Source organism: Pipistrellus kuhlii, unplaced genomic scaffold (assembly GCF_014108245.1).
Source record: "Pipistrellus kuhlii isolate mPipKuh1 unplaced genomic scaffold, mPipKuh1.p scaffold_m20_p_7, whole genome shotgun sequence".
NCBI classification, from domain to species: domain Eukaryota; kingdom Metazoa; phylum Chordata; class Mammalia; order Chiroptera; family Vespertilionidae; genus Pipistrellus; species Pipistrellus kuhlii.
In genome coordinates, this window is record NW_023425573.1 from 30,658,243 (window position 1) to 30,679,456 (window position 21,214).

Below are 21,214 nucleotides of genomic sequence, written 5' to 3' on the forward strand. Positions count from 1 at the left end.
CAGAGAGTAGCAGAAGGCCATGCTAAGTCCTGGACTACAGCTGAGGTCACAAAGTCACTACATAAAACTGGTCTCCAATTTGGGCTCCTGGCATGGGTAGTGAAAACATCTATAAGCACGTCAAACTCATAGCAATCGGGCCACATGCAACCCACAAGAAATATTTTTGTGGCTCAGCCAATATAACGGTATGCAAGAAACGTTTTAATAAAAAATTTTCATAATTTATACAATATCATGTTATAATCTATATATAAAAGCCTAAGCAACTGTTCGACCAATCACTATGATGCACAAAACCAGGGATAGATGCTCTGACCGGAAGGGTAGCTTGCTGCTGGGTCCAGCTGATAGAAACTGGGCAAGACAGGGCTGGACATGCCCAGGAGCCCTCCCACAGCCCCTTCCTCGTTGGGATCCTGCACTGGTGGGATCCCTTGGCCTGGTCTGTGCCCTCTTGCAATCTGGGACCCCTCAGGGGATGTCGGAGAGCCAATTTCGGCTGATCCCTGCATGCCAGGCTGAAGGACCCAATCAGTGCATGGATCTGTGCACTGGGCTTCTAGTTATTAACAAATTATGTTTGCTAATGACTGATTACTATAATCGTGTTGCATTCATTTCCCTTACGCACCTTATGCTCAGGTGCACCATTTCTCTCAAACACTAGCAGCAAATGTTTTGGCAGCGAATGCCACATCATTAGTCTTGTACTGACTTGTTTGGTGTGCCCAACAGGAAATATTTTGCTTTTGGAGAACAAAAAAAATAGGTTTATTTGCATTATGCTTATTAATTTGCACAGTTATTCAGTGTCTGGTGAAGGTAATGTCCAAGAAAAAATATTAATTTTTATTAAAACATTCTATTTTATGCTAGCAATTATTTATTTTAGCCCTTTGTATTCAGCATGTCTCTATTAAAATAAACCTGCCGAAGCCGGTTTGGCTCAGATGTAGAGTGTTGGTCCGAGGACTGAAAGGTCCCAGGTTCGATTCTGGGGCATGTACATTGGTTGCGGGCACATCCCCGGTAGGGAGTGTGCAAGAGACAGCTGGTCGATGTTTCTCTCTCATCGACGACGTTTCTAGCTCTCTCTCCCTTCCTCGCTGTAAAAAAAAAATCAATAAAAATATATTTTAAAAAATAAATAAATAAAATAAATAAAATAAACCTAAGTTTCTATGAAAATTGAAGCTTCTGGGATTTTTTTTGCAGCCCACAAAAATTTAAAATATTTGGTCCATGTTAGCCTTTGAGTTTGACATGCTTGATTTACAAGAATGACGGGGTGAAGGAAGCTGACCCTGGGACTTGCTCCTACCCTGATGAGGTAAGAAGTCCTACATTGCCTTGGGTTTTCCTGAGAGTATGTGCATGTTCATGCTAAGCTCTGAGCACTCATACACTATTGGACTCATCTGGTGTCAAAGGCACTCCAGTGAGTCACGTGCAGCCCAGTGGAGACTGTCGTGTGGTTATGTGTATTTGACCCAGTTGGGTGCTGGTAGCAGGCCAAGGACAGCGTAATACTTTAATGTGGACATAGGGAACAAGGCCCACTGTGTCCCTTTTTGTTTGCCCATAACATCGTACCAGTGACTCTCAATCTTAGACACACACACGAGTCATCTGTCTGCCTTTTAAAATCCAGAAGTCCCTCACAATCCCTAGAGTTGGTTCTGAGGCGTCAGGGAAGCCAGGGTTTGACCAAGGCTGAGTTCTCCACTGCAGATCTCCAGAGCGCCCCTGGCATAGCAGTAGCCCAACGGGACACGTGGCGATTCCATTCTCTGGGACATGCCAACAATGCTCCTGCAGGACCCGCCACAGGGCTCACCATGCGGGAGGCAAGCTCCAGCAGCTCCCGCTTGGCCTGTTGCACACCCTGCGGGTCCCCCTCGATGCGGATCAGGTTGCTCTTCTCGCTGTCAGGAGGGATGCGTACAGACACCTTGTACTGATCTTTGATTCTGTTGACTTAAGAACAAAAAAGAAACATTTTGGACTCAGACTGTACTACAGTCCACCAATGATTAATGTGGGTAAAGCCCCAAATAACCTAACCAGTCACCCCAAAGCAGAAAGGATGATGAGCCTCCCCCACATCCCCCCACCCAGAACAAGACTGCCCTTATTTTAGCAGGAGCTGGGCACAATCTCCACGGGACTGACCACATGGAGCATTGACCTGATGATGCTGAACAACTGCTCAGAGCCAGAGCCAGAATGTGTCCAAAGCTCAGAATACAGCAGGTCCTCACATAATGTCATTTTGTTCAACATTCTTTCGTTATGTTGATGAGAAAGAGAGTTGACACCCAGTGTACTGTGTGAAGTTTCCTCTGAGGACTCCAGGTTCCTTCCACATCGCAAGGATGTGCACGTGAGGGAACTGCCCTGTCTGCACTGTTCCCGTCTTTGTGAGTGTGGGTAACCCTCTAATGGAAGGGAACCTGTTCAGGATGGGTCCCACCTTGTACCCTGAGCTGCCAGGAGAGGTTCCAGCCCGACACGACCCTAAATTGGAATTCGCGCATGAAGAGAGAATTATTTTCATTAATTTTTCTCAAATGTATGTAAAGCTCAGACATCATGTTTAATATTATAAGTGTTTTGAATTTCCACTTAAAATTTGGTGGTTTTTTTTGTGACCGGAAATGTCGTAGGAGTCCGGCTAATATGGCTCGGTGGTTGAATGTTGACCCATGAACCAAGAGGTCATGGTTTGATTCCTGGTCAGGGCACATGCTCTAATTTTGGGCTCAATCCCCAGTGGAGGTTGTGAGGAGGCAGCCGATTAATGATTCTCTCTCATTATTGATGTTTCTATCTTTTTCCCCTTCTCCCTTCCTTTCTGTTAATAAATGGAGTTACTCTCTCAAAATAAATAAAAAGTTAAAAACCAGAAGTCTTTACATTAACTGAAAACAAGAACAGCCCCATCAACACCTCAGCCCATGGCAGCCACGCTTTGCCTAACACTCCATTGTCAGCTCAGGTGCAAACTGAGCTCTTCACTGTCTCTGCAAAACCCTCCTCCAGCACCTTCTCTAGAACCTAGTGCCCACCGTTATTGATCTGGCTCCACACCCTGGAGAAGCCTTATCACCAGAAACAGGGTCAGCATTTGGTCCACTGTAATAAGGGAAGCCAAACTCCTTAAAGGGTCTCAGGGAGGGTTCTGAGTGCAGAGATAGCCATGAGCCCATGTGCCAGGACATGGGCCAAAAGTGGCACTGTTCCAGGGTGGAACCATGCATGACAACAGACAAGCACACAGAAGCTTGTCGCAGGTTTTAGATTATGAAAGAAAACAAGGGTTAGGAATTGAACCAGAAGAAACAGAGCAGACACAATTCTTTGAATCACACTGAGTGGTTTCACAGTTCCTAGAGAGCAGAAACTAGAGGTTAATATTAGCAATGCATTTCCTTATGTTTTTAAGGAAACACTATAGTTAACTAAAATAAATAAAGAGAACAAACAAAAGCAAGTTTATGGTGTGTGCAGGTGAGCAGTGACCAGAGCTGCTCTGAGTGGGTTCAATGTTGTCTATTGTTTAAAATGTTCCCAGAACACAAGACTGCCACCAAATAAAAGAGGTGACAAGTTTACATGTACTCTGAGGGGAGGGGAAAAAATGGAGCGCAGAGGGCAACATCCAAAGAGGGCGCATTCACAGAGACATCATGCTTATTGAGATGAGGTCCTTGCAACCTTGGTCCCAATGAAGGTGAAACACAGGGCTCTCTCCAGAACTAGTAAGCACTGTGATATGCATGATGGGCATGCAGTTAAGCAAAGGAGCAGATTTTAAAACACATCCTGGGATTCAAGCAGAATTCAACCTAACACATTTTTAATGCTGTCCCACCTTGTGTTACCTACCTGACACAGGTAATCCAACACTGAACCTAGGCTTACATATTATTGTTTGTCCAACAGAATCCCTCCCTGAGTTGTCTGACTTGGGCATGAGTCTAGAAACGTCTGACTCCTTGGTGAGGTCCAGGTCAGGGATTAGAGGTGAGGAGGAGTGGTGGACTTCACCCAGCAGCTCTGGCTGAAACATGCAGGATGACACCCTGAGAAGTCCCTTTGTCATGGCCCTTGTGGGTGACTCAGGGAACTGACCTAGTTGATCACATTCATCTTTAGGCCAAACAACTGAGTGAAGGCACCCAAATAGCTGGTGGCTTTTCTCCCAGCCTGCCCCCTTGGCATCCACTTCACTCACTGTTGGCTCCGCTCTTCCCGATGAGGTGTCTGTGAAACTTGTGGTCAATGCTGATCTCCACATAGTCCATGCGGTGAATCTGCAGGGACACAGAACATACATGAGACATGCAGGCTGGGTGGCCAGAACCACAGGAGAGAGCCGAAAGCTTCTGCTTTTTCTGACCACTTGGCCATCAGAACTATTGCAAGCTCATCCCTTTGGCCCCCTTGAAAGACGCTTCCTCAAAATAAGATCTTCTCTCTTCACACCACTGGCCAGTTTCTCACACCACTCGCCAGTTTCTAACTCTCAGAATGCACCACTCTCCGACTGGGCCACCCTCGTGTCTCTTTGCCTACCCATCCATGAAGCCTGACTGCCACACAACACAATGACAGTTCCATTCCCAGTTCAAAGCCCTTGGAAACACTATCAGGGGCATCTTACCAAGTCTTTCACCATGGCTTCGATCTGTTCCTGGGCCACATTTACATCCTCCGTGGGGCCTTCCAGGGTTATCTTGTCCTCGCCTTCTGTAAACTCGATGTGAACCTACCACACCAAAATAAGGGACAGTGAACAAAGGATGGCACAGCGGCAGCGACCAATTCTAAACTGCTTCACGAGAATGTATGTCCACGAATACCATGAAAAAGTGCAAAGGGGCCTGAGGGACAACCATTATTTTGCTACTTAATGTGGTCTAATCATCTTTCCTTTACCAAAAATAGGAACTGTGAATTCCTTTACACTGTGCTTGCCACCAATACCTTAAAGCCTGAAATACCTTAGCATGCTTTCCTATATCACTCTCACTGTAGAACCCCTACTCCCATCTGATTGCATAAAGAATGAGATAGCTAACAGGGACAGAATTTTAACCATGGCATAGCTTCTGAGGGTGGTCACCAGAAAAGGTCACTGCACTCCTGTTTATAACACACCAGATAAGACCCCACGAAGAGACTGGCCTCACAAAGTCATCACATGAGTGTGAACAGAACTTTGATCTTAGAAATAAAGTGGCTACAGGAATCCAACACAATAGTGACCTTTGGTGTTTCCTAGGGAAATCTGAGGCCTCCAGGACAGAGGTACAGAGGACAAGTCTGAGCTCCACACTTGACACAGTTTGGAGACAAACTGTGCTGTTCAGAATTTGTAGACATAACTATTAGAAAGTTATTATGCCATAGTAACTGAGGTATTTCTTTAAAAAAAAAAGTATTTTATTGATTTTTTACAGAGAGGAAGGGAGAGGGATAGAGAGTTAGAAACATCGATGAGAGAGAAACATTGATCAGTTGCCTCCTTCATACTCCCTACTGGTTATGTGCCTGCAACCAAGGTACATGTTCTTGACCAGAATTGAACCTGAGACCCTTGAGTCTGCAGGCTGGCACTATATCTACTGAGGCAAACCGGTTAGGGCAAAGTGAGGTCTGTCTTTCTTTCTTTCTTTCTTTCTTTCTTTCTTTCTTTCTTTCTTTTTTAAAAATATATTTTATTGATTTTTGTACAGAGAGGAAGGGAGATACTAGTTAGAAACATCAATGAGAGAGAGTCATCAATCAGCTGCTTCTTGCACACCTCTACTGCACACCCGCAACCAAGGTACATGCCCTTGACCGGAATCGAACCCGGGGCCCTTCAGTCCCCAAGCCGGCACTCTATCCATTGAGCCAAACCAGTCCCGGCCAAAGTGAGGTATTTCTTAAGATATTCATTAAACCTAGCATCCTCTCTGGTTAAAAAGACCAAAGACATTTAAAAAAAGAGATATTAAAAAAAAATTATTATAATTTTTTTTTTAAATGTGACACAGTCCTCAAAGGCACCCAAGGAGATAAATAGCAACACCAAAACAAAAATTAGTCAGCAACAGGACAACAGAATGCAAGGCCAATCTAGTGCAACAGGTCAACATGTTCCCTCACCTTTGGCATCTGCTGAGTGATCTTGGCCAGGTTCTGCCCCTTCTTGCCAATGATGAAACGGTGAAGCCAGGAAGGAGCAGAGACGGAGGAGACTGTAAAACTGTTGGCCTAGGAAAACAAGCAAACAAACCAATGTCCAGGCTACGTAAGCACCAGGTTCCTCAGTTGACTTCGGGATAGATGAGCACCCTGACCCAACACAGCCTGGGCCCTGGATCCGCTGGGAGGCAGTTACCTTGGCATAGACTTCAGTCAGTGCCTGCCCTAGCTTTTCAGGCTCCCCTCGAAGTATCACAGTCTCAGAGATACTGTCGGAGGGCGGAATCTCCACAGAAACTCCAGTTCTTTCCAGAATCTCCTGCAAGGAATTGCCCTTGGGCCCGATGACATACTTGTGCTGGGATTTCTTCACTTCTACTGCAATGGTTGTAGTCTTCTTTTTCTAAGTAAGAGTACCATAAAGATGTCAGAGGGAGAGGCAGGCGAAGACAGAATATTATCACCAAAAAGGCAGGGATCAGGATACGGGGTCTAAACTATAGCTGCTGAGCCCCAGGAAGGGGAAACAATGACCAGCCAATCCCAGAAACCCTACTCATCAAGGGATGGGTTTTCTCCTCAGAAGAATCACCTGGTAATTTGTCAAGCCCAAACTGATTACTTCAATTTGGAAAAGCAGTGACCAGTTTAGAAGCGCAGTGATACCCAATCAAATCTTCTCCCCAAATTAAGGAACAAGCTTCAGACCTCAAAGTCACCAAATGGAGCTAACAGCTTACTCAAGATGTGGCCACTTGTGAGCAGTGCGTCTAGCCCAGGGTGGGAGAATGAGGGAGGCGAAGTGAGGTTGGCAGATAGCAGGGAAAGCCTTCAGCATGAGCTCAGTCCACTCTCGATTCCTGCCCACGGGAATTTCCCTCCTCCCACTGCTACCTTTTCTTCATAAATCTTCTTAATCCGAGCCACAGCCTGAGCCAGCTGCTCCTTCTCTCCGGTGAAGACGATTTCTGTCCGGTTGACGCTGGGTGGGGGGATGTTGATGCGCGTCCCTGTCTCTTGCATGATCTCACTGACGAGCCGATTATAAGGCCCAGCGATGAAGGGGTGGAATGCCTTCTCCACTTCTAGCCTCTCTACAGCACGTTTATCCTGGAAATGAAAGGACACAGGTGAGCACAAGTCTGGGCACAATCTGAAGACAGACAGGGCCTGTCGAGGTCGAGGCTGCCACATGAACACCAGGTTCACAGTTGGCCTCACCTGCTCAGCAGAGATGAGCAGGACTTCATGGCGAGCTTTCTCAATGCCCTCTTTGGTGCCGGTGATTCTGATCTGGTTACTTGCGTCATCTGGGCGTGGGATCTGAATTTTGGTTGCAGTTTTTAGCTCTAAGTCTTGTAGTTTCTCTCCATTTTTACCAATAACAAAGCGATGATGTTCTTTGGGAATGGCAACAGTTGCTGAGGCCTACAATAGGTAGAGAAACAAAGAGGGGGAGGGGGAGAGTACTTGTAGGTTATGAAAAAGCATGTTTTTACCATAATATTCTCTCTGGTTAGAATGCAATTCTCATCTGATTTTGCCTCGCCAACCCCCATCACCCTTAGAATAGTCTCAGGTTAAATATCACCTTCTTGGGGCTGCTTTTTCAGAACCCCTGACTAGTATAAGTTCAAGTGGTATGGCCCTGGGTCACACTTTCAGCTATCACAATTATTTAGAGACTAGAGGCCAGGTGCACTAAAATTCGTGAACTCAGGGATGGTCCTTCAGCCCAACCTGCGTCCTCTCACAGTTCAGGACCCCTTGGGGGATGTCCACCTGCCGGCTTAGGCCTGGGAGATCGGGCCTAAGCTGGCAGTTAAAACATCTCTCTGGCAGCCTGGGAGCTCTCCTAAGCCATTAGTCAGACATCCTTAGAGCTGCTGTGGAGGCGGGAGAGACTCCTGCCACTGCCACTGTATTGGCCAGCCATGAGCCGGCTTGGGGCTGAGTGGTGCTTCCCTGTGGAAGCGCACTGACCACCAGGGGGCAGCTCCTGCGTTGAGTGTCTGCCTCCTGATGGTCATTTCAGTCTGCCATTAGGGTTAATTTGCATATTACCCTTACTATATAGGATAATTCTTTGTTCAACATCTTCTTGACCCAGCTACAAGTCACCACTAAGACAGGGATATTCAAGTATATCTTGTTTTCCACGTTGGTGACTCTCCTAACATCATCCTGGGCGACTGTAGGAGGCAGGAACACACTGACAGACCAGATTTATTTCTGTTTCTGGAGTACTGGGCTACCTTTTTCAGACATAAGCCTTATGTCTATTAATAAACTTTTCTCCTATCTCTTTTTCAAGCAATTAAAACAGACAACTCCTCTGAGTAAAGAAAATGGAAACAATCCAAACCCTTCATTTCTTAAGTCAAACTGTCAGAAATCAATCAACTTCCTGAGGTCACAGAGAAATCTGGGAGGAAAATGGTAGTTTTTAGTCTTTCTAACTCTGCACAGAAGAACAGACAGCAACTTAAAAAGCAAACCATTAAGGTTCCCACCACTGTCCCAGCAAAAAAGTCACAGATCAGCCAGCTTCCCTTCTCCAAGGGGCAGTTTTACACAGAATATTCAACATTTACAACGGAAACCATTAAATTGTATCACAGAGGCAACAGAAAAGGTCCTCACTTCACAACTAGCATAGAAACTAAGACCACTGGCTTCTACATTGTGATCAAATGAGGTTTAATAAAAAAATGATTCAATATTAGGAAATTCATTTATATAATTCAACACATTGTTAGATCTGTGAAGAAAAATAATCAAATGATCATGTCCAAAAAAATTTAAATCCATCCATGATAAAAATTTATAAGAAAATATAAATCAATGGATATTCAGTTGACCACCTTGAACACAGGTGTCAGCTGCCCAGGTCCACTTATATGTGGGTTTTTACTCAATTTTTTAACATGACAAAATACATACACCTCAGCCCCAAAGTTCTACTTAATGGGAAAGTGCTTGTTTAAGCCATGCACTTCCCGCACCACTACTTTACCTCCACTGGAGCAGGTCCCCACAAGAGGGGCACAGGCTGGACAGGAAGAGTACCTGCACACACAGCCTCAGACCCTGGGAAACTGCTGCTTTATTATATTTTTCTTACTCTCTATAACAGGAAGGCAAAATTAGAATAAAGAAGTCAACAACCTTTGTTTTTTATAACAACTCACTTTTATTTTTTAATTGAGTTTAGAGAGAGGAAAGGTAAACGAGGAAGAGAGAGAGGGACATCAATCAATTACCTCCCACATGGACCCGTACTGGGGATCGAACCCCCAATCCCCAACCCACATATGTGCCCTGAGCAGGAACTGAACCTGCCACCTTTTGGTGTATGGGAGGACACTCCAACCAACCAGGGCCAGAAACCAACAAACTTATCTTAGCTAAAAGAACCGGGTTAGAAGATATATGAAAAGACCATCCTTTCCAATAGAAAAAAAAAAAAAAAAAAGAAGAAGAAGAAGAAAAAGAAAAAAGACAATAAAGTAGTTGGACTCTAAGCCAGCAAAAGAGGTGGAATGTGGGCATTAGCAATCAGAAAACATCCTTTAGAAGGTCTAATGCAATTGTGAGCAAAAGGCTGATTATAAAGTTTGCATCTAAACAAAAAAGAATACAACAGACAGGAAAACCCCCAAAAAGAACAGTACAGGAGGGATGGGAAACACTGTACTGTATACACATGAAAGTATAAAACCATCAATATTAAATCAGGAGAACACTAGCACAGAGATCCCAAAAGCTCAGAAGTGAAAACCAAGGAACATACCCAAGTTAATATGAACATTTAGAACAAACAGCCACTCAAAACCAGTGGGGGGAATTCCTTTTTAAATGGTATTGACTTTTTAAGAAATATATTGATGATGAGAGAGCCATATGGGAAAGTGTGAAACTGAATGTGTATTTCATACCATTCATAACAAATTCCACATAGAACAGGAACTGGAATATAAAAACACACTTAAAAGCACCAGAGGAAGACAATAAACATTCTTACAATACCTGTGTAAAAAAAAATTTTCCTAACAATGACTCAAAATAACAAACTGTTCAATGAAATACACTATAATTAATAAACTTTCACAATGCAGAATACAAGATCAAACACAATTGGCAAACTGGGAAATATTATTTGTAACATATGACTGAGAAGGGTTTTTAGGAGCCCTAATACACTGAGCAAGATGTATAACTTTAACTTGATAGAAAAGGGCAAAAGAACAGACAGTGCACAGAGAAAAGCAAAAGGCCTTTGGATGTGGAAAAATGCTTAATCTTGCTCAGGAGAACAATGCAAGTAAGTTTATTCAGCCCTAACCAGTTTTGCTCAGTGGTTAGAGTATAGGCCTGAGGACTGAAGAGTCCTGGTTTGATTTTGGTCAAGGGCACGAACCTCTGTTAAAGGCTCAATCCCTGGCCCCAGTGGGGACATATACAGGAGGCAACCAATTGATATGTCTCTTACATCGGTGTTTCTGTCTCTACTCTTCCCTTTATCTCTCTAAAAATCAATGGAAAAATATCCTTGGGTGAAGACTGACAAGAAAAAAGTTTACTCAACTGCCTTTCAGTCTGAAACATTCAAATACTGGCTGGGCCTGGCTGGGCCTGGCTTCGCCATGGAAAAGGAATGGAGTACAAGGGTACAGCCCGGAGGAAGGGGACCTGGCTATTATGGCAAAATCACACCTGCCATTACTGCCATCACTTTCTTGGAAACCAACCTTGAAATATACTAGGTAAACTAGGAAATGGCATGTACACAAGGCTTTCATGTGACATGACTCATAACAGAAATTGGGAAGCTTCTCAAATGCCCATCAACGGGAATGCCTGAATAATTCTCTGGGCACCACATCCGTTGGTTGTATGAAGCAGCTATGTGCTAATATGCAGACACCTCCAAAAAATATGCAGGAAAAACAGGATACAGAACAGAGTCTATGGCCAGCTACCTTTTGCTCCTATTCTCCAACCCAAATAAGAAGGATATACCAAAGACTGACAATGTCACCCAAGCCTGGCGGTTGTGGCTCATTGGTTGAGCACTGACCTATGAACCAGGAGGTCACTGGTTCAATTCCCGGTCTGGGCACATGTCTGTCATGTCAACATGAGTTGTGGGCTTGATCCCCAGTAGGGGGCATGCAATTCTCTCTTAACATTGATGTTTCTCTCTCTCCCTCTCTTCTCTAAAATAAAAATAAAAGCCACCTAACAGGGAGGATAGGAAAAGGGTGAAGAGTCTGGCTCTGCATGTACCTACTTGATCACACAACTTTTGACTGTGTAATCATCAAATGTTTAAGTCACTTTTTAAAAAATGGTTTTTATTGATTTTAGAGGGAGGGAGGGAGAGGGAGAAGCAGAAGAGAGGGAGAGAGGGGCGGGGGGTGGGGGGGAGAGAGAAAAAGAGAGGAAGAGACATGGATGTGTTGCCTCCTACACACACCCTGACTGGGCATTGAACCCATAACCTGGGTATATGCCCTGACCTGATGACTTTTCAGTGCATGAGATGAAGCTCAACCAACTGAGCCACACTGGCCAGGGCTAAGTAACATGGAAAATAAATCAAAGCAAATGAACCCAACTACTTAATCAGAATGATAGCCTAACCTAAACAGAGAGAAAAATGACTTCAAGTGATTGCAAAATATACAACCCTTCACCTTAATTAGAAGAATCAGTAACTCAAGAAACTTCCCACTACAAACGTCAATTCTTGGACAGCCAAAACCGGTTTGGCTCAGTGGATAGTGTCGGTCTGTGGACTAAAAGGTCCCAGGTTCGATTCTGGTCAAGGGCGTGTACATTGGTTGCGGGAACATCCCTGGGTAGGGGGTGTGCAGGAGGCTGCTGGTCGATGATTCTCTCTCATCGATGTTTCTAGCTATCTATCCCTCTCCATTCCTCTCTGTGAAAAATTAATAATAATAATAATAATAATAATAATAATAAAATAATAAAAATAAATAATATATATATTTTAAAGACTAGTACTTAAAAAAAAAATAATTCTTCGACAAACAGGGTCTGTGGAAGGACACGGTTAAGGTCAGTCAACATATCTGTTAGAAATCAGGAAATGAACGAAGGAGGGTGCTCCTGCCAGAAAACTGCAAGAAGCCAATGGGGAGGAGTCCAACCACTGGCAGAAGATGAGGCAACTTCAGCCTAAAGAACAACTAATAAACACATCAAAAGTCCTGCCCTGGTCTGTGCGAGTCAGTTGAGTGTATCCTTCTGAACCAAAAAAGTTGCAGGTTTGATTCTAGGTAAGGGCACATGCCTGGGTTGTGGGCTCAAACCCCAGTAGTGGGCATGCAGGTGGGAGCCTATTGATGTTTCCCTTTCACGTTGATGTTTCTTTCTCTTTCCCTGCTCCTACTCTAAAATAAAATAAAAAAGTTCTTTAAAAAATCCCAATGACACTTAAAAAGAATGATCACCAGTGAAGATGTGAGAGGGCCAATTCAGTCTAAAAATTAAGGCGAAGGAAAAGGATCTGCCCTTCCCACTCCAATGACAAGAAGAAAAGCTCTTCACAGAGTGCCTGCAGATGTGGGATGGGGGTGGATGGGGATGGGATGAGAAAACCATCTTCCTGATGGAGCCAGGCAGCCCAGCAATGCATGAGGCAAGGACAGCACAGATGGATCAGGAACTTCATAATGGATCAATTCAGCTGAAGACACCTCAGTCTAGGGATCAATCTTGGAATCAACACCAAGTACACAGCACCACCCACAAGTTTCTTGCCAAAGAAACAAGTTGAATGCGAAAGTAACCATGCCCCAAGACCTAACCACTAGTGTACAGAAAATAATGATGGATAGAACAAACCAGACACTTGCTTGTCCCCCCGCTCAAAACCCAAGGGCATTAAGAAAAGGAGAGAGATGCACTGAAGAATGAAAGGACTCAAGGCCTGACAAGCACACAGCGGGCCGTGAGTGGACAGTTACTTGAACACAATAAGGGAAGTCCATATATGCAGACTGGGTGGAATATGGGTATATCAAGAAATTACCATTAATAAGTGAGTTAAAAGCAAAGTGGTTATATATATATAGAAACAAGCAAAGTGGTTATATATATATAGAAACAAACAAAAAACACAAAAGATTGAGGGGCACCACATTATATCATTTAATTGGGGGGGAGGGGCAGGAGGTAATAAAATGGGCCAGGGACAAATGCTTTTCAGTGTTCCCTCTCCCACCCAATATTCAATTAGTAAAAATATTCAAATATTCACCAACTAGTAGATAACAGCTTAAGTCTGAGAGGATACTCTACCAACCACAACAGGAAGCAATTTACACACAACATTTCCTACTTCCCGTATTTAATGATTTAACGCCCTGAATCTAATGGGCTTAGGGACTGTCCCAAGGCTCCATGTGGCCAAGTCAATGCTCCTCCTCCTGCTAAGCAAAGCCCCTGGCCTCTGCCCCATGGCCACTCTTGCATCAGACTCTAATCTTCTCACCATGTGTTCTAGAATGGGCTCCCCGTGAGCTCATGGCTCAGCAGCAGGTGGGAAGGCCTCCAGTTCTAAATAAACCTACAAAGGCTCTACCTGTCAAGACACCGACAATTCTCCACACAGAGTCTTGGTCTTTCAGTGACTCCCCTCGGGGAGAAATGCACCACAGGTTACTTACTTTGAACTTGTAATCTCTCTAGTCTGGGCCTGAAAATTTGTGCTTACAACAATGTACTTACTGATCCTGTGCCTTTTTAGAATTGTAACTGCCCATCTACACCATGGCCCTGCCACACCATCAGCTTTTTGTAAATGTCTCAAACTCTGGGAAAGCCTTGAACTTCCAGTTCATTTACCCCACTTTCTATTACTGAATTAGTGGTGTTTCACTAAGAATGCCAGGAGGCTCCAAATGTTGCCTATGAACCTGCTCCACTGGTGGGAGAGCCTAAAGAAGTCTGAGTGTGCCCACTCGAAAGGACCATGCCAGGGAACACTCACCTGGGTCTGCAGCCTAGCAACAATATCCTTCCGGGCTTTCATGACGGCGTCCAGCTTCCCAGAGACCATAATGGAGAGGCCCTGGTCTTTGGCGAGAGACAGCTCCAGGTGAGCTCCTGTCCTCTGCATGATCTCAAGGCAGATTTTTGCTTGTTCACCTTCTCCAAACTGGTTCATGTCTTTGTATTTTCTCTCCTCCAGGGGTACATGGAACACCTACTCAGAAAAGGACCAAAGGGGAGGTTGAGACAGCAAGAAGGGAAGTAAGGATATTTAAGTGTCTAGGCCCGGAATACTGGAGTCTGTTTATTCACTAAATGCCACCCCTCTACCCACTGAGGGAAGGCCCAGAGAGCAGTGAAAAGATAAGCAGAAGGTGCCTAAGGTCATGAGGCTGACCTTCTAATGAAGAAGCAACCACCCCCAACACAGGGCGTTCAGTGAAGGAAATAGTTGAGTGGCTGGGTGGGGCAGAGGTAAGGGAAGTTCGTGTTTTTTTAAAAATATTTTTTAAATTTATTTTTTATTTTTATTTTTTTTTTTATTTTTATTTTTTTTAAATATATTTTATTGATTTTGTACAGAGAGGAAGGGAGAGAGATAGAGAGTTAGAAACATCGATGAGAGAGAGTCATCGATCAGCTGCCTCTTGCGCACCCCCTACCGGGGATGCGCCCGCAACCAAGGTACATGCCCTTGACCGGAATCGAACCCGGGTCCCTTCAGTCCCCAAGCCGACGCTCTATCCATTGAGCCAAACCGGTCCCGGCAAATTTATTTTTTACAGAGAGGAAGAGAGAGGGATAGTTAGAAACATCGATGAGAGAGAATCATCGATCAGCTGCCTCTTGCACACCCCCTACTGGGGATGTGCCTGCAACTAATGTACATGCCCCTGACAGGAATTGAACCTGGGACCCTCCAGTCTGCAGGCCGATGCTTTATCCACTGAGCCAAACCGGTTTCGGCAGTAAGGGAAGTTCTTAGGATGTCCAGGAAGGACCTTCCTAAGAGACAAGACACAGCCAGCGTGCTGAGAGGTAAGAACAAGTGGAAGAGAGAAGGCAAAGGCTTAACAAAGTCAGGTGTGAGAGCAATCTGAGCATGCAGAGTTCATCTGAGAAGCAGAAAGTAAGGGGCCAGACCCCTCAGGCCAGCTTGCATTGAGACAATGTTAGCAGAAGGAGACATCTGGCTGCTAACCCAGGTCCCCCAGCTGCTCTGTGGAGACAGACTGAACATGGCACACTATCCTGCACATTATAAAGATTGGGAGAGGCCTAGCTGGTTTGGCTCAGTGTATAGAGCGTTGGCCTATGGACCGAAGGGTCCCAGGTTTGATTCTGGTCAAAGGGCATGTACCTCGGTTGTAGGCTCCTTCCAGCTCAGGCCCTGATGGGGCTCATGCAGGAGTCAACCAATTGATATATTTCTCTCACTTCGATATTTCTCTGTCTTTCCCTCTCTCTTAAAAAAAAAAATTAAAAAATAAAAATGGAAAAATATCCTTGGGTGAGGATTAAAGTAAATAAATAAAAAGAATAATGACTTACAAAAAGATTTAAAAAAAAACAACAAAAAGATTGGGAGAAGCCTATTGAAAGATGATCAGATGCAGCTGGTTATAAGTCTGGGTTTGGAGAGGTGCCCTCTCAGCACAGAGATGGACAGGTGGCAATTAACCACCGTGACCCCACATGAGCTCACAAACAGAAGGCAGAGGAGATGACTGCTTCAAGACATTGGGACACAAAGTAGACAAGATAGACAGGTCTTGTTGGATGTACTGATGGGAAGGGTGAAAGGCAGGGGCAGTTTCAGGAGCTGGGAGCAGAGACGGAATTGCAGTAGGCTGAAACACAGGAGACCCATTCCTTCTGGGTGCTGGGGACACAGGTGAGCATAAGGGCAGTATACTCCATGAAACAGCCCTGGGGTAGGGATGGGCTAAACCTGAAGGCCTATTCTCTCTGCACCACCCCAAGCACTCTCCACCAGATACTCCTGCTTCCTCCTGGGAAGGGCAGATGAAGAAAGAATGGCATTCCTACCTGAGTGATGACAGAAGCCTTGATGGGCCGGATCTTGTTACCCCAGGCGCCTGCAGGTTCCTGGGCGCTTTCCAAGCAAGCTGCTTTCTCAGGGAGTGGGGGGAAGGCATCCTTGTAGGTTGGAGGGTCACTCTCTTCTTCTGAATTTAAAGTGGCAACTGGACCAGCCAACACAGATTAAGAGGAAGCACATTGTTTTCAGTATCAGATGAAAAAAACACTTGGGAGGTTTCAATGTCAAATAGAGAACACTAACTGCTTGACAGTGACCTGTCTCATTCAGTGATGGGAAAGGGCCTAGGAGGTTGCCAGGCCCAGCATTCCCAGGTCCAACATATAAACCATAGGGGCCAAGTTGATGTGAACCTGATGGCAAGACCCCTGCCCTGGCAACTTCCCTGTGAAGGATCAGCTCAGACACTGGGTGCCCCACCCTTCCCGTAATGAGGTGAGCCCCTTGAAGGCAGGCCCGTGCCCTCACAGTCTTCTAATCCTGTATTTAAAAAAAAAAATCATAATTAAGGCAATGCCTGGCACAGAGCTGGCCACAGCTCCATGAAAGCGGGAGTGTGACTGTTTGGAATTAGCCTACATGCAGGGCCAAGCACAGAGTCTGGTAATGGCAGAGCCTGATAAAACCCGCTGTGGATGGGTGCGCACACACAGCAGTGAGATGACCATTAGGTTCACAGAGGCCTCCATCCAACTTTGGATTCACCACTTCTGTCCATGTGGCTGAGCTATACCCAACACCAACAGCGACAGTGCTTGGGTTCTGTCACCATCTTGCATTTGTCACTCATCTAGAAAGGGATATGAGGTGTACTCCATAGGGTTGCTGGGTCATTTAGAAAGACCCAGCACTACAGGCACTCAGAATCAAAGCAAGCAAATGTCCAGGTCTCCACAGCCCAAAGATGATCACTTGAAAGGTGGCACAAGTGACTGACAAAGTGAATTTTATTTTTAATTTTAATTACTTTAAACTTAAGAACCAATATCCAATGCATTTATAGAAAACTTAAGAATACTTGGAACAACTTGGAATAGAATAACCTCTTTCAAATTAAAATTTTATAAAATCAAATACAGATTAAGGGTTTTAGATAAACATTTGGTATGCAAATCAAGCTGTCCTGATGTTATAAATGGAGACCAGATTCTGAAGAAAATAATGTCAAGTATCATTTTTTCTTTGCTACATTAGAGAGATGTTGAAATGATAATGTTTTAGACATATTCCTCCATATGAGTGTTCTCTGTCATGGCTAGCTAACTTTAGGGAACGGAGAAGCCAGAGAGGGCCCACCCTTCACCCCCCAGCACCCCGTAGTGGGCTCCTGACAGTGCTCTGGGGTGCTCTACAGCCCAGATTTAGTTCAACACAACCAGGAACAGCAATTTTGAAAAAAGAATCGTATTAACAATGGTCAAATTCATTGGCTTTCCAGAAAGTTGTTCACATTTTAAATCTCACTGAGTCCAGATTCACCTATTACTCCTGGCTAGTTCCACCTTCCACACAAGAGTAATGCAAAACCAAGTGCACAAGATGGGTAGGCCCTGGCCCCACCACACAACTAGTTTCAAACGCACTTCTACAGACTTCAAAAAGGCTTGGAGAGAACACTGTCTGAAAAGTGAAGAAGACTGTGTACAAGGCTGTCACCTTTGATCTGTTGAGGAACCAGCCCACTTCGGTGTTCAGCAAAGCTCTCTTGGGTCAAAACTGCAACAGAGCTCATGGTTGATGGGGTGCCCACACGCGGTCCGGGTGAGGCACTGGAGGGGGAATGAAGAGAGAAGAAAGTCAGGCACAGCCAGCTCTCTGCTACCTACCGAGACTGTAAAGCTTCAGCCAAGATTTAATTCTCTTTTACTAGCAAATTATACCTTCTTTTCCTCACTTACAACCTCTAATGTAAGTAAGGTGATACCTAAACTCTCACCAAGTGAAGAAAAGAAAAATGCAAATAAAGGAGGGTCCTTTGAACAACTGTCTCCTCAAAAGTTGCCCTGTAGTTGATTGAGCAGATAAGGCTCTGGCTGAGAGGGATCAACAACAGGATGCCAGGGCCCGCAGAGAAAGTCGTTGCACCCCAACCACTAGGGCCAACTAGAACCCACCACACTGTGACACAGCAACACAGATCAACATCTGGAAGGTTCTCCCAAAAGCGGTCTCAGTTATTTTGTCCATCTGTTCACCAAATTACCTCCTGATGCTTATATACAACGTACCACATGACAGCTGCTACCAAAAAGCCAATCATGCAGCAGAGGCAAAGCTCTCGTCCAGGGGCTGTCACCTGAACAGCACTGCAATGCTGAGGGGCTGGCGGGGGAAGGTGGAAAGAGCAGCCTCACACACTCTGTAGCAACAATGTAGTAGCAAAAGGCAGCAAGGACTGCTCAGATGGGCTACGTGCCACTGACATATGCTGATTGGTTATCCTCCAAAATCCTATAACCCAGGTGTGGGAGGGGACCTGAAGCAGGTGGAACCTGGTACAAGGGTATCTCAATTGTGGCAGAAACCAGACCCCATCCCCAGGCCTCAGTGGGATTCCATGGGACCTCAGCTCTCAAAGCCATGGCTCCTTTACTTGGAAAACAGGGTTTATAAGACACCGAGGCCAGGGGTGTTAGCTTCTTCTCCCAACTCTAGGTGAGCCTCAAGCTAATATAATGAGGAAGCATCCTCCTCTTCACACAATTATATACCAAATATCTTATACCACCTTGACAAAAAAGTATAAGAAGGCCAAGTAATTTAATTAGTAGAAGAGTGAGTTTTTACATAATTTTAGTAATTTAGACCTCTCCCCAAGTTCGAAAAAATTAAGCTCAGCATTAAAGAGAAGCAATATGCAAACTCAATCCTGAGCAAACATAATTCACATTTAAGAAAAAAGATTAAAATAGATGGATGCCAGATGATACATCTGAAGGGCACACGTGCACACACTGCTCAGGCAGAACCTGATTCTCTCTCAAGAACCACTAGAAACTTAAGGATGAAATGTACTGGAAGAAAGTGCACACACAGCCCAAGGACAGGAAACATTCAGAAAGGATAATCAAACTTACCAGCAAAACGGTCAGTAGCCAGAAAGTCCGTCCTGAGGCCACCTCTGTCAGCCTGCCAGCTTTTGCTGGTGTGGGACAGGAAGGAAGAGGGAACAGGAGAAAACCAGAGAAAAGTTATTTATCTGCATTGTACAAACCAGATCTTTTTACCTCCCAAACAAAAAAAAAAGTCAAAATGGTATTTAAGCTTTCCCAAAATTAAGGCAATTTTCTTGGAAAAAAAATGAAAGCTCTGCTCTTAGACCATTAGCTTCAAACAAAACATATTGCAGTAAAACCTGAAACATCTTTTAGAGCAGCAGTGGCCAACCTTTTGGACCTCACGGACCACCAGTAGTCTGTGGACCACCAGTTGGCAACTGCTGTATTAGAGGACAAGTTTTCCAAAGCCTTGAGGGAGTGATCTTTTAAGAACCAGAACTTTTTTTTTAAGTGTAACCATTTTGAAGTAAAATCCTCACAAAATTAATGGTTTGTTCTCCTGCATGATTATGTACCTTTCCCTCTAAACCCCTTCTAATCTCTGAATTCTGAGCCAGATGGAAAAAAGGTTCTGATACTATGCTATGACATAGAATGTAGACCTTGAGGCCTCCTGAGCTTAAGGGTTACTGTCTTTAAAAGTCCTTTGCTCCCTTCTAATCCACAGGGTTTTAGGAACCAGACCAGGAAACAGCAGGGTTGGAAGGAACTTTGCAAAGCCGTCTGGGGAGAGTTAACAATTACTCTATGAATTAAGAGAGTATGGGTCACCCTGCCTTGGGTGACTTTGGGAGAGTGAGGCTGCCAGGTCAGTTACTGCCACTTTAGGCAAAATACCACATATGCTGGAAAAGGTATGATAAACTAGACTAAATAGTAAAGGTCAGGTATGGGTTATTAGGGGGAGAGTCAACAACAGTAACCCAACTGAAGAATAATGCCCCCATCAATATGCACGGCTCAGGAGGTAGGAAGACAGCTAATGACAATCTAAGATGCAGCAGACTAGATTTAAAAGGGTCTCCTTGTCCCAGATAGGATACAGACCAGTGGCACTTCAGGATTTTAGAAATCCCTCAATGCAGGGCTTGGGCAACGACATGGGGAAAGTGCCATGACCCGCAGGCCAGAGCCTCTGTGGGCCCCAGCCCCACCCTACACAAAGATGCACCCAGAAACCAAGGAAGAAAGTGGTGACAAACTAAGACTATTTACTTAGGAATTTGTCTCCTAATTCTAATCCTAATCTGCAAGTGTTAAATATTAAGGTGAGGAATAAAGAAAGCCTTTCCATTAAGTCACAGTATCAGAGCAGCACATCCACCCAGCAGGTCTGACAGGTAGGAAGGGCAAGCACTCTGTGGGATTCCCAGGGTCTGGCCAGTGTACATGTAGCCAGTCCAAAAGTAAGATGGAGGTGTTCCAGGTCCAAACACTGACAGTGAAGCCAGGACCCTGGTGTCCAACTGACCCTCCTTTCTCAGAATTCCCACTGCAGCTGCACACACTCTTGCCAGGTGACCTTCCACCTGAACAACATCCCACTTGGGGTTGTCCCAGGCACTGACATAAATTCTTAAAATCTACACACATCCACTTCTTTTTTTTTTTTTTTTTTTATTGATTATGGTCTCACAAAATTGTCCTTATTCCCGCATTCCCATCCCAAACCTCTCCCTAGATGTGCCCTCCCCTCAACCCTCGTGGTTCATGGCCACTGGCTTGGCCAATACGTATGCACACAAGTCCTTTGATTGATCTCTTCCCCTTACTTCCATCCTCCCTTACTTTCCCTCTGAGGTTTGAAAGACTGATCGCTGGTTCTCATCCACTTCTTTTTTAAAAGTATGTTTTTATTGATTTTTAGAGAGGG

At 44.7% G+C, this 21,214-nt stretch overlaps 1 protein-coding gene across 8 annotated transcripts in view; it reads right to left on the minus strand.

Moving 5' to 3' along the window:
* LOC118709151 (high density lipoprotein binding protein) overlaps positions 1–21,214 on the minus strand; it is a 69,034-nt gene that overhangs the window by 18,849 nt on the left and 28,971 nt on the right. For all 8 annotated transcript variants that reach the window (XR_004984863.2, XM_036421061.2, XM_036421062.2 and 5 more), the window contains exons 2-12: positions 19,360–19,424; positions 17,939–18,051; positions 16,270–16,427; positions 14,219–14,434; positions 7,420–7,626; positions 7,093–7,308; positions 6,395–6,601; positions 6,160–6,267; positions 4,670–4,774; positions 4,241–4,319; positions 1,841–1,980 (exon numbers count right to left, since the gene is read on the minus strand). Coding sequence is in view for 7 of the 8 variants with exons in the window: in XM_036421061.2 (XP_036276954.1) it covers positions 1,841–1,980; positions 4,241–4,319; positions 4,670–4,774; positions 6,160–6,267; positions 6,395–6,601; positions 7,093–7,308; positions 7,420–7,626; positions 14,219–14,434; positions 16,270–16,427; positions 17,939–18,014 (1,512 nt within the window). In the remaining variant the exon portion in view is untranslated. The remainder of the gene's footprint in view (positions 1–1,840; positions 1,981–4,240; positions 4,320–4,669; positions 4,775–6,159; positions 6,268–6,394; positions 6,602–7,092; positions 7,309–7,419; positions 7,627–14,218; positions 14,435–16,269; positions 16,428–17,938; positions 18,052–19,359; positions 19,425–21,214) is intronic.